Source organism: Musca autumnalis, unplaced genomic scaffold (genome assembly GCF_047663935.1).
Source record: "Musca autumnalis isolate F117 unplaced genomic scaffold, ASM4766393v1 scaffold_2, whole genome shotgun sequence".
Lineage (NCBI taxonomy): Eukaryota > Metazoa > Arthropoda > Insecta > Diptera > Muscidae > Musca > Musca autumnalis.
The window spans coordinates 148,425,056-148,440,800 of NW_027411755.1; the positions used below are offsets into that span (position 1 = coordinate 148,425,056).

At 35.7% G+C, this 15,745-nt stretch overlaps 1 protein-coding gene across 7 annotated transcripts in view; it reads left to right on the forward strand.

Moving 5' to 3' along the window:
• Nucleotides 1-4,787: 4,787 nt before the first annotated feature.
• The window catches only part of Ca-beta (Calcium channel protein beta subunit), a 128,137-nt gene continuing 117,179 nt past the window's right edge, over nucleotides 4,788-15,745 (forward strand). For 6 of the 7 annotated variants that reach the window (XM_073969527.1, XM_073969528.1, XM_073969524.1 and 3 more), the window contains exon 1: nucleotides 4,788-5,448. In XM_073969527.1, the coding sequence (XP_073825628.1) occupies nucleotides 5,377-5,448 (72 nt within the window). In that variant the 5' untranslated portion in view covers nucleotides 4,788-5,376. The remainder of the gene's footprint in view (nucleotides 5,449-15,745) is intronic. The other variant, XM_073969520.1, reaches the window with a different exon arrangement.

The following is a 15,745-nucleotide window of genomic DNA, read 5'->3' on the forward strand; positions in this document are numbered from 1 at the left end:
GTTCAAAGACGAATGAGTAACATCATAAAAACCAACGTGTAAAATTTAGTATACGCAGTTTTGTCAAACAAATTACCGGTGCCCATTGAACGAGATAGTGATCCGGATCGTTCAATTTAACGAGATTGTCCAACTCTGGTACTTTAACATGGTGCTTTACCAAAACGTAGACTTATATTGACATCGCCTCATCGAAATATTGGTTTCAGACTCCAAGTATGTATGGACTAAATTCGTTTTAGGAATGCCCGTCCGTTTGGCTGGCTGGAGCGCACCATGTCTTTCGAATAGACTAACCGATTCGATATCGGTCCACTCCCTCGAACACATCCCCCACAAAAGTTCAAAAATTTTATCTATAATGGTACGTACGATAACCCTCAAAGGTTGCAACCGATTTGGTCCTTACTTTGCACATCGTAATATTTCAACCAGATATAGATCAGGTTTGAATAATAGTCCCTATTGGTCTACTTCTTCGGCTCTCTCTGAAACAAAATTTCAGAAAAGTGAAGTTTAAAACCTACTTTCGAATCGTTTTGATTTTTTCTTGCAACAGGTTGTACTAGATTCCACTATTACGATAGTACGAGGCCATACTTCCTGAGAAAATGACCCCACAGCTGAAAAAAGCCTTACGGCCATATTATGGATCTCTCCCACAAAAGTTTTGCTAAAATGGCTTGCGAGAAATCTCTTAAACGGAGCAACTTATCCTTTGTACGTTTTTACGGAAGTTACATCTTGTGGTCCTGTTTACAGCGATATTATGTTCTACCTTTGTTTTAGAGTTGTAATCAAAATCCATTTTTTTGTCAGAATGAACTTACCAAAAAAAAGGCCACACAATTCTGAACATTCCCTGAATACATAATTTTTGGGGAGAACGATTTTGTTTGTAAAGCCACACAAGCTGAGGATATATGTATGTATATCTGTCGGTAAATCGGGTGTTTACTACCAGCAGGGAAAACCGAATGCACATTTAAGGTCGAAATGGTTGGAACCGTAAATCATCATAATAGCATAAATCGGGCAGTACTGTTAAAGCCAAAATGATATTTCACAGTCAATTCTGTTGAAAATATGGCTCCAACCTTCGTAATACCTTTAATCGGACTATGCTGTTATATGCGGAGATGGGCAATATCGGTTTAGTATATCCCCAATACAACGAGAGATTTTATCGATGCTTCAGCACAAATTGGATAAAATCTGCAATTTGGGGGTCCTCAAAAAAAAAAAAAAATCGGATTTACATAGTTAACGTTTTTGGTGTGGCCCCCATGTAACGTTTCTGAGCGATTTCTGGTATTTTGAAGTTTTTATCTGTATTTTTATACCGCCACCATAGTTTGGAGGTCACGGTGTTCTTGAACCAACTTTAAATGAAAGGAGATAAAATCTGGAAAGGGTTTGCGGATTCTAAAACCACAATGTTTATAGATGAGAAAGAACAAAACAAAATCGGGGAAGCGCTTTTTAAATAAATCTCGGTTCAAGTTCACATTTTTAGTTTTTGTTAAGCCCTATCGAAATAGGATTAGAGAAAATATTGTATTGTATATCTCAAAAATGGTACAACCTAGGGAAAAATTACGAAAGCCAATCTTATGAGATTGTTCACAGCTATAAGTCCCATTTCGATAAGACTTACCGTTTTCAAGCAAATCGTGAAAACCTAACAAAAAAAAGCACAGAAATGGTAAAACCTAGGAACAAATCATACAGGCCAATCTTCTAGAGAATTTGTACAGCTACAACATTTTTTAGCCCCATTTCGATAGAACTTGCGGTGACCAAGCAAAATAGCGAAAACCTAAAATAAATCTAAAAATATGAACTTTGAACCTCTAGCGACTTTTTCTTGTTTTTGGATTTTTCTCATCTATGACCATTGTAGTTTCAGAATCCACAAAAACTTCCCAGGTGTAAGTTCCTTTTATTTAATATTCATGGTTCAAGAGCACCGTGAGGTCGTTTTCTTTTTGTACAGTATTGATATAATCATTTGGTATAGCCCCATACAATTGTACACCCCAATTTTCGGTATTTTCAGTAGTTTGGCTATAATTTGTAACCGAAGTAGCTGTATTTTGACATTTGTGGTCTCTAGTGGTTACAACAATTCTCCACCAAAAATTGTCAACATAGGTCCATTTCTTGGTACAGACTCTATATAACAGTACCTCCGGATTTTCGGTATTTTCATAATTTTAGCTAACCGAACTAGCTGTAATTTGACACTTCCTATCGTTCACAACATTTCCTCACCAAAAATTGTCAATATACAGTGGCGGCCAGCTAATTAGGGACACACTTTTGTTTTTTTCAATCCTTCGATTTTTGTACTTTGTAATAAAAAATGCATTGTTTTTTTATTTTTATACCATTGTGGCATATGTAAACTTTTATTAAGACAAAAAAGAAAAATAAAATTCTTTCAATTCCTATTTAAAAAAAAAAATAAATACAAAATTTTGCCGATTTTTGCCTGGCCAGCTAATTAAGGACACTTCACGTTTTTGTAAAACAATTGAGGAACAGCTTAAAAAATTTTGATGATACCGTGTAATTCTTTTCGTATATTGGTTTTAGACTAATATTTAGTTGGATAACCTTTGGCCTCAAGCACAGCTATGCATCTGCGAGGGAGACTCTCTACAAGATGTTGACATCTTTCAACTGGGATATTTTTCCAAATATTTTCCACAGTATGGAATAATTACATTTTTATTTTTATTTATTTATTTTATTTATTACATTTTTTGAGTTGTCCCTAATTAGCTGGCCGCCACTGTATGTCCTACATTCAGTTAACATATTCCCCTTCTCTTACACAGAAAAAAATATTTCAAGAATTTTTACATATTTTCGTTCATGATGTAGTTTTTTTATACTGTACAGATAACTCACATAAGATACATGTGCCACTATTTTTTCAAAAATATGTAAGATTTTCATGAGATGCAAAATCACTTTCCTATTTTTCCCGATATTCCACTATTTGCTCTCATATTTCCTCTCTTGTTTTTGTCTCACCATCGTATGGGCAATGTATCAACAAACCAAACACAACCCCCACCATCGTCTCACCTTCACATTGAGGCTATATCAACAAACCACACCACACACATACACACCACAACAACATACCTACCACTGTAGGTCGCAACAATTTTATTGTTAGTTAACTGATAAACCAAACAACTACAGTGCGTTTGGTGTCGAAAAAACAAAGTGCTTGGTTGTATAGTTCGCAACTACAAAGTTTTAATTTCTTTAATATAAAGGCAACATCCTAGTGCTGATAGACTCAACATAGTATATGTATGTACATATGATCCGTATTGTTCAGCTATGTTCACAAGACGATAACAACTACTGTGAGAATCATTAGAAGAAACGGTAAGATACAATAATACAAAATAAAAGAATTAATAAAATTAGCAAAATTTGTTTCTGGTTTGGTTGGTGATGTGTGGTGGTTAGTCAATAATAACAAAAACAACAACTCACCAAAATTGTTTTTTTTTTTAATATGAAAGGCGTTTATGAAATACAGAACTTTGAACCTTGGCAAGACTTTATGAACACTATTCCTGAAATGCAGTAATTATTTTTTTTCTGTGTATGAATAAACCTTGACGTATCGGAACAGCTTAGAACTTTCATAAACGACAGGAGACCACTTTTCCCATTTTACTTCAATACAACTCGTAGCGAAGGGTATAAAAAGTTCTCCCTGGCCGAAGTTAACGCCGTTATTTCTTGTTTCATTCAAAATTGGTTGTAATTTGGCATTTAGGGTTCCCAGTGATCAGAAAACTTACCCACCACAAATTATGGACAGAGGTACTTTCGTAAGAGAACGATACAAGTTCGGTATAGAAAACTTGTCGATTCTCTGGGTTACAGCACTGTGGAACTGTTCCACTTTAGACCAAAGCCGTTCTTTGGTACTGTTGAAGGTACGAAGTTTTTCGGCAATTCACACACACATGACCCGAACGCAACGAAAGAGCAGACAAAAGAGAGCAAATGTTTTGATTTGTTTTTGTTTTGCAGCATGCATGCATACATCCTTACTAACACACTGTCAAAAGATGCCAATATTCAGAATTTTGTGTGTCCTCTTCTTGGTCGGCAGTGCTTTAGACATTTACCTTAACATGGGGATGCCATAGGAAGGAACCAATTGACTTCCTATGTGTGGTATTGCACTAGTTCCGTGTTTACAATCATATACCACTACCTCGTACTGTTCCTTTTTTATTGTTGTTTAATAATGTGTTGGATTTTATTTAAGTGTAAATAGGCGCAACTGACGTCTAGTTCTGTACTAATTTAATTGTGACAATTGGAATTTTCATCCGTAGCCGGTACTGGTATATGACTGCAAACTTGGAGTGTCAATTACTGCCTATTTTTGGAACATATGTAGATAGATACTTTCTGAATAAAACGATTGGCCGATATATTCTTTGATCCACTAACAAAACATTACAACACAGATATTCTTAGATTGTACTATGAATATTTCTTCTTCAATTTTTAAGTATTGTAGAGTATCTAAAATTTGGCCAACACGATCTAAAGTTGCCCTTATAGACATGGTCATGTGTTCGTTTGTATGTCTGGTGTTCATGTATTTTGGTTTCGCCAATGTTTTTGTTTTTGGGTCGTGTTTTTCTTCGTTTTTCCTCTTTCCTTCTGATTTCTTCGATACTCGCGAAAAACAACAACATTTTTGTCTCTGTCCCATCGTTTTGACTGAAGATCAAATTAGTTGAAATTTTTATCTTTCGGAATTCGGTTCAGCGGATATTCTCTGCGTGTGTATTGTTTTGTATCGGCGAGAAAATAAACGTCGATCGTTTCTATATGTTGCTTTTTATTTTAAAATTTTATATTTAAAAATACTTAATAAAAGTGTTGTTAAAAAATTGAGGCCGAATCTCAATTATTAAATTACAGCATTCAGTGAAAATTGGAAAAATTATTTAAAAATAATTGTTCACAAAAAGAAATTCATTATTTCATTGCCTTTATAAGGCCTCTAAATATCTTAGAAAAAAATCTACAATTTTTTTTACAATTTTCAAAGTAAAAGTGTTGCTGTTTCGTACTTTCCGGAAAAAAGAATTGTGAAGTCTTAAAATAAAATTACCAAAAGAAAAAAAATATTTGCCGCAACTCTTGTTGCTTTGTGAATTGCATAATTTTCTTGTTGAGTTGTTGTTAAAGAAATAAAGTAAAAAAATCCAAAGAATTTGATTGCTTTCAAAAAGTTATATTCAAATTACAACCACTGCAAATTACAATACATTTGTTTACTACTCTGGTATCGCTTGCTGAACATAAAACCTTGTCAAAATGAAGAAGCTTCACATTGGTGGTGGCAAACACAAAGGCAAATCATACAAACCTTTTAAAAACAAACGCAGGGTAAGCATTTTTTCATTTTTTTTTTTTCAAAATCATTTAATTCAAAATTCTAAATTCCTAATACTAGTTACGCTGTTTGTTTGTTGTTTTATTTTTTTGTTTCTTTTGTTGAAAAAGGCTGATTTTTTTAGGTTCCGAGCAGACAAACGAAAAAATATTTTCTTGTCTAGTCTAGGCTATACAGTGGATGATTAACATTTACTGGGAAAACTGCTATTGTTTGTACTTTTTGTAAATTGTAGAATTAGAGACTTCATTGAGGTATTCAGAGTGTTATTATAATAAATGTCAGACTCTTTTTTTATTATTTTAAAAATATTTCGTGCAAACTAAAATTTAAATATTGGTGTAAATAATACATACTTAAGTGCGTAGAAAAATAAATATATGTCATGCCCACTGTCTTATATTGTACACGTTTATATTGTTTGTCCCGGATACTATACATGATCGTGTCGTCGTCTTTTGCTCAGTTAGAAAATTTGTCAGGTCTGTATAAAAATATATTTTTAAATAATGTGCTGTGCGCGATTCCACGGCATTCTTGCCGAGTGATGATACATACATACGTATTGTGATGATGCTTCTATTGATAAAAGTGTTTTGTTTTATTTTCCTTTTATTTATATTTTTCATTATTTTTTTTTTGTTTTTGAATGGTGTTTCAGTCATTCATTGGTTGTACATAAATGTACCAAAATGATTATAAATCAATTACTGTCCACATCATTAAATAGAGTAAATTGTTTATATCTTTGATTTTGGAATAAAACTGTCAAATATTTTAAAATACTAGCAGTCCCGGGTTCGCGTTGCTGGCCCGTCGTATTGAGTTTTAATGAAAACTTTTTATGGACTTTATGCTTTACAATTCGAATCGAGTAAAACAGTATCAGTCGGCTTTGCCGACAGAGATGTACCCTCAGCCTATGTGAATTTCATCTACGGACAGATTTTAGGAGATCCAAAGTTTGGACCAAAATAGTTGTCTCGTTCAAGAGATATCGTGCATCCATTTTAGTGACATTTTTAAAATATTGGGGGAAGTACCGGAAGTTGTGGACCGGTATTGCCCATCTTCGAACTGAAACTAAGTTTGGACAAAATATGAAGAAGGCCAAATTCTTGACCAAATCGGTTCGAGTTCGAGAGTACCTCTACATATGGTGACATAGGGGGTTTTTCCATCTTTCCGGCTGTTTTGTCAAGAAGTATGGACTTGCCCCTGAAAAAACTTTCACCGTCTTAATGGAGGCAGCGAATGCAAGTTGCTTCAACAAAAATCAAAGTGTTTAGAGAACAGGTCTTACTTATCCGAAATTTTGTGTGGGAGGTACCCGAAGGAGTGAACAAATATATTCCTTATTCGAGCCTGATCTATATCTTTTAGACATATTAGGACGTGTAAAGTATGGACCAAATCCGTCAGTCCCTTCAAGAGTTATCGTGAGCACAATTTTTCCGAACATTTTTGAACTTTTGTGAGGGAGGTACCTGAAGGAGTGGACCGATATGACTTATCTTCGAACTTAAACTAAGCTTGGACAAAATATTATGAAGGCCAAAATTTGGACCGAATCGGCAGATCCGTTCGAGAGTTATCTTACGCTCCAACCACTACACACAATGTCGTAGAGGTTTTTGCAACTTTCAGGCTATTTTCTCAAGAAGTATATACTTGCCCCTGATGAAACTTGTACCTTCATAATACAAGTTGCTACAAAAATAATCAAAGCGATTCGGGAGCAGGTCCTAAACTAAACTTATCCGAAAATTTGTGTGGGAGGTACCCGAAGGAGTGAAACGATAGAGTCCATATTGGAACCTTATCTATGTCTGGTAGAAATTTCACGATGTGTAAAGTATGGACCAAATTGGTTACTGCCTTTAAGAGTTACCGTTCGCACAATTTTTTCCGAACATTTTCGAACTTTTGTGGGGGTGGTACCTTAAGGAGTGGACCGATATGGTCCACCTTCGGACATGAACTAAGTTTGAACTAAGTATTACGATGGCCAAAGTTTAGACCAAATCGTTCATCCGTTCGAGAGTTATCGTGCGCACCAGCCAGGCAGACGGACAGACGGACGGACATAGCTAAATCGACTCCAAATTGTCTGAAACGGATTTCGTCCAAAAATACTTGGGGTCTAAAACCATTATTTCAATGAGGCACATTTGCCCGTATGAAAGTTTATATACCCTCGTTAGCATAAATGCTGATGGTATAAAAAATGGTGAACAGCGAACATCAAAATTCAATTTTTTACAAAAAATGGGCCGTTTTGACCATTAATCGGTCCAAAAACATTTTTAAAGGAAAATTATCATATTTAAAGATAAGAGTTATAGTTATTCATTAATCTCTCAAAAAATAGAAGACTGAACACCAAATTTCATTAATTTCTGGTGGCTATTGAGGCCACAACCTTCCAAATACCGAAAATGGGGCGGTACGGTTCTCTGAAGGCTATATGAAGACGAGGACCTATGCTGATATATTTCAAGGTGAACGTTTCATACCCCAACGAAGACTAAGTACCAAATTTCAGCAATTTTGGTGTAATAATGAAGCTAAATGCTTCAAAATACACACAAAATTTAACAGACATTTTGTTTAAATTTAGAAAATGTAAAAGAATTTGATGTAGGAAAAATTCGTCAAATTATATTGAATCGTGAAAACCTTCAAGAGTAAGCATGGAAGCCTGGAGTTACCCTCGCACAAAATTATGTCGATGTAATCAGAATGACAAAGACTCCATTTTGGAACTTTATTTCCGTTTGAGAGAAATTTTACGATCTGCAAATGTTGGACCAATGTCAGCTACTTCTTTCGATAGAACGTACTTTCATCCAGCCTTCCATACTCTAGCACGTCACTATAATTGGAGAGTTGAATAAGATTTAGATTTAGGCATCAGGTTGCCCTCACGGCAATACTCAAACCTAAAATTGTTTATACCCTCAGCGTTTTTTGCTAACGAGGGTATATACACTTACATACGGGCAAAATGTGCCTCATCGAAATTATAGTTTCAAACCCCAAGTATTTTGGATGAAATCCGTTTCAGACAATATGGAGTCGATTTAGCTATGTCCGTCCATTCGTCGGTCTGGCTGGAGCGTACGATAACTCTTGGAAGGATCAACCGAATCGGTCCAAAATTTGGCTTTCGTAATATTTCTTCCAAACTTAGTTTAAGTTCGCAAATAGGTTATATTGGTCCACTCCTTACGGTACCTCCCAATAAAAGTTCGAAAATGTTCGGAAAATTTGTGCGCACGATAACTTTTGAGTAACCCACTTGGTTCATGCTTTGCACATCGTGAAATTTCTACTTGACTTAGATGAGGTTCCAATATGGACTCTTTTTGTAACAACTTGAATTCACTTTCTCCTATACAACGGTACAAGTTTTATCCGGGGCAAATACATACTTTCTGAGAAAATAGCCTGAAAGGTGCAAAAATTCTATGACACCGTGTGTAGTGGTTGGAGCGCAAGAGTTCGAGAGTTATGAACGGATCTACCGATTCGGCCCAAAATTTAGCCTGCCTACTATTTGTCCAAACTTAGTTGAAATCCGAAGACAAGCCACATCGGTCCACACCTTCAGGTACATCCCCCACAAAAGTAAAACATTTTTCGGAAAAATTGTGCGCACGATAACTTTTGATGGGAGTGACCGATTTGGTCCATACATACATTCATTCGGATAAGTTCAATTTAAGACCTGCTCTCGAATCACTTTAATTTTTGTTGAAGCAACTTGCATTTGCTGCCTTAATTACGACGGTAAAAGTTTTTTTCAGGGGGGAAGTCCATACTTCTTGAGAAAACAGCCAGAAAGGTGCAAAAAAAACACCAATGACACCATATGTAGTGGCTGGAGATTTGGTCAAACATTTGGCGTCATATTTTGTCCAAACTTAGTTTCAGTTCGAAAATGGAAAATACCGGCCGACATCTTCCGGTATTTTCCTCCAATACTTAAATGTCACTAAAATTGAATGCATGATATTTCTTGAGCGGGGCAACTACTTTGGTCCTAACTTTGGATCTCCTAATATTTTGTCCAAATTTAGTTTACCTTCTAAAATGGCCCATGTCGGTCCTCTTCTTAGGGTACCTCCCCTACAAAAGTTCAACATTTGTGTCTAAGTGCATTTTAGGGTCTGTTCGAAAATCCGTTGGGAATGTATCGCTGCTGTTCGTTGTGGTCCTGTTTAAAGCGATATTAACTTTTCCGTGGACAAGTCCATACTTCCTGGCATACTGGTCCAACAATTATACGATGACCAACTGAAATGACTAGTGGGCGCGATATCTATCGAAAAGATATGATTCCCAAAATAAGATCCACTTCCATAATGGACTGTGTCGGTCCATTCCTTTAAATACCTCCTCCACAACACTTGTGAACTTTAATCCTAATCCACATTATTGTCGGCAAGCTCAAATGCTCAAGAAGGGGCACAAGTTTAAATTCACATAGGCTGAGGCTATATATCTGTCGCCAAAGTCGACTGATACTTTTTTACTTGTAGGAGGTAAAGGACATACTTACAGAGATAATAGACACAAATCTGTAAAAGAAACCCTTCCGGCACCAAATAGAATGACTGATGGGCACCACTATTTACTAATTGAGTATCCGATTGGGACAAAATTGTGCACATCGTAAAATTTCTTCAAAAAATGTATCAATATATCAACACTTTCGGACAACAATGCAGCTGTTCGAAGATAGTTTTAAAAACTTTACTAAAGGTACTCTTTGTGGTGCCATCGTGGTGCGATGATTTGCACACCCATCTTAAACGATGAATGAATGCCCGGATTCGATTCCCAGACAAGTTCAAATTTTCAACAGTGGCAAAATACCCCTCAGTTTAGTGTTGGCTCCATTTAAATGGTTGGTGGTTACGAAATTCGAAAGAAGTGACTGTTGCAAATATTCCACATAGAAGTATATCTCTCAAATATGTATAATTTTATATTTTTCTATAAATTCCAATTTAAATTGAGTCAAAATTACATATTGATAACATGAGAACGCAATGAGTTACAGTTTATTTTACCAATTTTTGCGTTTCAATCCATGCTTAATTTTGCATTGATATTAAGCACTGATGTCTGTCAATACCATATAAAGATATATCACACATGTTGTTGCCTACACTTTCTATAAAGCCTAAAGATCACGATACTGACGAGTACGACTAAAATAAAGTATGCGTACGTATACGTTATATGTGTGGTTCAAGTTCATTATTACGTAGCATTACAAATGAAAAGACAAACATTGTCAACACTTTTTTATAAAATACAACGTAATCGTCTATGTTGGCCATAAGAGAAACATCAAATTTTGCTTACATACGACCGCACACACACACGCTTTGAATTGCCTAAAGAAACATGTGTAGAATGCGAAAATGCGGAAAAAGAAGGTTCACTTATGATGGGGCGAAATTAAATGAAAAATAACATAAAAATAAACGAAACAAGTGTGTTTGACAAGCGTATAGCGAAATACAGCACAAAGGAAAGAAAAATAACAAATTGAAAAATGCAAAAAGGGAAATGTAGACTTTATATTTTGGTTGATTGTTTTAAGCGCATGCGCATTACGTCAGTGTCAGTTAGTGTTGTCAGACAACGGAATTGAGTGTTCGTTCAACTATGAATGGGAAGTTCAGCAGCATAGCAAAGAATAAACATGAAAGTAAAATACAATGTAGTACAACATAAATACAAACACACAAACATATTCACCTACATATGGATGTACGATTATATTGTACTTGCATTTCCATTGTTGGATGGGGTGATGGGGAAAAACACATATCTGGGCCTGTATGTGTTAACATATGTTTTCTTTTAGTTGCTTCTTAATTTTTCATTTGTTTTGTTTCGAGAATGTTTTCTCGTTCTTTATCACACTTTTGCCTTGTTCATTTATTTAAATTGGGTATTTTGTGTTTATGTTTTCCACCAAAGTTCTGTTCTGTTTGGACCCCCTAAAAAACATAAAGTATTGTATTGTTGTTTAACATTTTGTTTACATTTGTTGATGGCGCGAGTGGAGATTGGAATGCAAAATACAATGTTGACTAGTTCTCCCTCTCAATTTCTAAGGATTAAGGTGACCGTTGCTGTGAATTTCATGTTATTTCTTCAATGGTTAGCCAAAAGGTGTAATGGGAAAATATTAAAAATTCAAAACAATTATTTTTGACGGAATGCAGATTTGAACAAGTAAAAAGTTTCAGTCGGCTGTACCGAGAGAGCTATACCTGTGCGAATTGAAACTTTCATCTATAGTCCACTTCGGAAGTGGAACTTATTTTGGGAATGATTTCATTTCGATAGATTACGCGACCTGCAGTCATTTCAGTTGGTCACCGTATAACATAGAGATTTTGGAGCACTTTGCCAGGAAGCATGGACTTGCCCACGAAAAAAAAAACAATATCGCTGTAAACAGGACCTCATTGAGTAACATCGGTAATTTTCCCAAAAATCTTTGAACAGATCCTAAACTGCACTTAAACAAAAATGTTTAAATTTTGTGCTGTTACATATATGGTTAAAGCCAAATTTCCTTTACAGTTCAATTTGAAAAATATTAAAAATGTTGGTGGCGTCGTTTTTTATTGGGATAGCTAATACACCAAGACCTCGCTTTGCGTCGTTTCACTTTGCGTTGTTTTCGAAGTTGCGTCGTTGCTTAGTTAATACCTATTTTCAATATGCGTCGTTCGATTTTCGATGTTGCGTTGTTTTAAATTTGAGTGTCTAATTTTTTATACCCTCTACCATAGTATAGACGGCATATAAAGTTTGTTTTTCCGTCCGAACACATTGAAATATTCATTTGCTATCATATAAGCTGACATAGCCACTTTCGTCTTACCGTCCGTCAGTTTGTTGAAATCACGCCATCTTCCGAATGATTTGAGATAGATGGCTGAAATTTTGTACACATGTGTATTTGTTCTGAGCTTAGATCAAGTTCGAAGATGGGCTACATCGGTACCGCCCGATTTCAGGTATGTTGACCATTTTAGCTACATCTTCAGCCTGAATGAGCTATAATTTGGTATTTAGTGTTCCCAGTGATGTAGAAACTTCTCCAACAAAAATGAAGAACATAGGTAAACGTTTTGTTATATCCCTCATATAACGATGCCGCCAGATTTCAATTACTTTGTTTTAGCTACATTTTCTGGCCGAATTAGACCAAAATAGCTGTAATTTAGCATTTAGGGTCCCTATTTGTTCAGGTAATTTCTTCACCTAAAATTGTGGACATAAGAAAGAAAGTGTTTTCACCCTGGTATCTATCTCCGAACTTTACATGGCTTTCCATAGAAAATCTTAATTCGCTTTGTGTCGTTTCACTTTGAGTCTTTTTTTTTTGGAAGGTATCTACGACGCAAAGCGAGGTCTTTGTGTAAAAACAAAAAAACATTGTTCCACAACATCCCATACGGGACAAGGGAGACTTCTCTCATATCAATGAGTGCACCCCGATTCATATTTAGCTCAATGATATGGGACCTACTGTTTATCGCCGAGTCCGAACGGCGTGTCACCACTTGTGGAGAAGACACCACTTGTGGAGAAGTTTTTCAAGGCTGAAATACTCAGGAAATGTCGCCAACATTACTGAGGGGTATTTTGCCACCGTTGAAAAATGTTTGATGTTGCCTGGTCGGGGAATCGAACCCCCAACCTTCTGCGTGCAAGGCGGGCGTGCATACCATTGCACCACGGTGGCACCCGTGTACAATTTGTGTACAATTTTTTTTTTTCAAAATAGTCCGCCTTAATCCCATTGTTGTTGTTTTATTATTTTAAAAACAACTAATTTTAGTTCCCTTGTTTCTTGTTTGTGGATATTCTCCGCCGAAGTTATTTTTCAATAACTTCTTCAACAAGAAACTTTTTATACCCAAACCTCAATCGTCAGCTCGAAGTATAAAGGTGAACAAAGAAAAAACTTCAATGAGGAGTTTTTCTTTGGCAACCTAACACAACTCCGACGAAAGTGCTTGCGAAACAAACCAAACCTTCTCCCACTGAAAAAACAATAATAACAATTTTTTGCGAGCCCATCTACGATTTTCGATTACAAAAATTAGAAATATATATTTGGGAGTTCGCTAAAATCCCATGTATACTACTAAAACTTCATCAAGAAATATGGTTTACCATCGCGAGAGCTTAACTGCTTACTGTGATAACTTATAAGGATAGAAAATTAAGAGCAATATTGAAATTACAATCATTCAAAAATATGAAATCCGCGAATTAGTTAATGTTAGTTGATGAGCAGACGCTTTTGGATAAAGCGTATCGATCTCTTTCAATATCTATGCATATTTCGCTGTATCACTCAGCGGCCATTGTGTGCCGTCAGTTGCGCGCAGTGCATACGATTTTGATGTGCATCCGGTTTCACTAGCGCCTATCAAACATACGTCAATATACACACATCACAAATAGATTCTTCAAGAGCCGCGGATGTGCCTCAACATTCTGTTTTGCGTTAAAGACTCATATTACTCGCGTATCTCAGTAATTTATGACACGCGTTTTCGCAATTATTATAATCGCGTAAAAAGGATTCCATTTATGTACAATTTTTGACAGAAAACCGCGGTTTAGTACGCGGATTTGTCAAAATATATTTTTGCTAAATTTCATATTTACAGGGTATCTATATTCGTGAAAAAAAAAACTAAATGCTCGTGGGGTTCAAAGGAAATTCAATGGCACCTTTAAATTTTAAACGCCAAAAAATAGGATGCTGTGTGGAGCACACTCATGAGATATACATTAAACGATGTAAAATTACGAGTTCTATAATCCTATTATGAGTTTGAAATATTATCTTGTTGCGCTTTCGGATTACTAAAAACTATCAAAAAACCCCGAAATTCCGGCTTCGAAATGTCAACATCAATTTTAGGTGGATGCAGTGGATATATCGAAAAATAATATCATGTTGTCCATGGAGTATTCTGTCATTCTTTCTTTGGACAAAGGCCTATAAAATGTATGGTAAAGCCAAAAATCGGAAGGGAACACAAAAAAAGTTGTTGGCTTCAAACCATTTTTCCCCATTTTTCTACATTGATGCCAACACAGCTTCCACGAAAATTAATTTTAATGGTCGACATTATGAGATCCCTCCTAAAACACTTCATTTTAAAGAATTTTAGTCATACTATGTAGAATATGTTAACAGTTCGCGAAAGGGTGAAAGTCGGATTCATCCACATTACTCTTAAGATGTTTGGTACTCAAATGGGTAATATCGGTTCACATTACACGGTGCAACACGAACAAAATTAACCATATTCTGACACCGCAGCATTTTAAAAGACCAATAAGAAGACATATATTCCCGGAAAATTTAATTTTTTAAAATTGTTTGCTATTTTGAACTTTAAGAATCGTTAATAGAACTTTCGGATATTCTAGAAAGTTAATGAGACCTTAGAAACATTTTTGTAGTTGATTGTTTTCTTGGATTTTAAACGGTTTAGTATATATAGACAGATCAGAACCCGATACAAAATTGGATTAGTTTAATGCTATTTTGTTATTTTGACTTTTAAGAACCGTTTCTATACACCAAAACCCTAGAAAAATTGTAAAATTGACCCCGGCGATTTTGCCCTTGAAGCTGAAGAGCTAATACTTTGCCTAAATTCTTAACGTTTTGGACAAAACGATCCTTTTGACATAAAGACCTCATGTCTTTTGGGACTTTGTGATGGGGAAATTCGGCAGGGCATGTATATTCTTTTTGGTCTTTTATCACGCTGATATGTTAGAATATGGTTAATTTTCCTTATAACCTTATAACGATACAGTCCGACTTCAGTTATTTTGAATGGTTTTGCTACATGGTCACAAAGAAGTGGGTGTTACTTTGTATTCCGGGCTCCGCGAAGAAAGCGAACAGTATAGGTCCACGTCTTGGTATACTTCCCGATGAAACGTATAATAAACTATGTTATATTCTATAACTATACCCAGCAAAAAGTTTGCATACGCGGAAGCAGTTGAATCACTACAAGTGTACAGTACAAATGCCGTTGGAGTACATCTTTTTCTATGAATTCACCTATGAACTTTACAAGAAAGCGCGCAGCTAGGATACACTCTATTTTGCTTCCACGGCACTCAGCTAGGATGCACTCCATTTTCGATCCAAATCACAGCTTTTGGTGTAGTGTTTTGGATCGGATTTAAAGGTACTCTTCGGATTGTGTT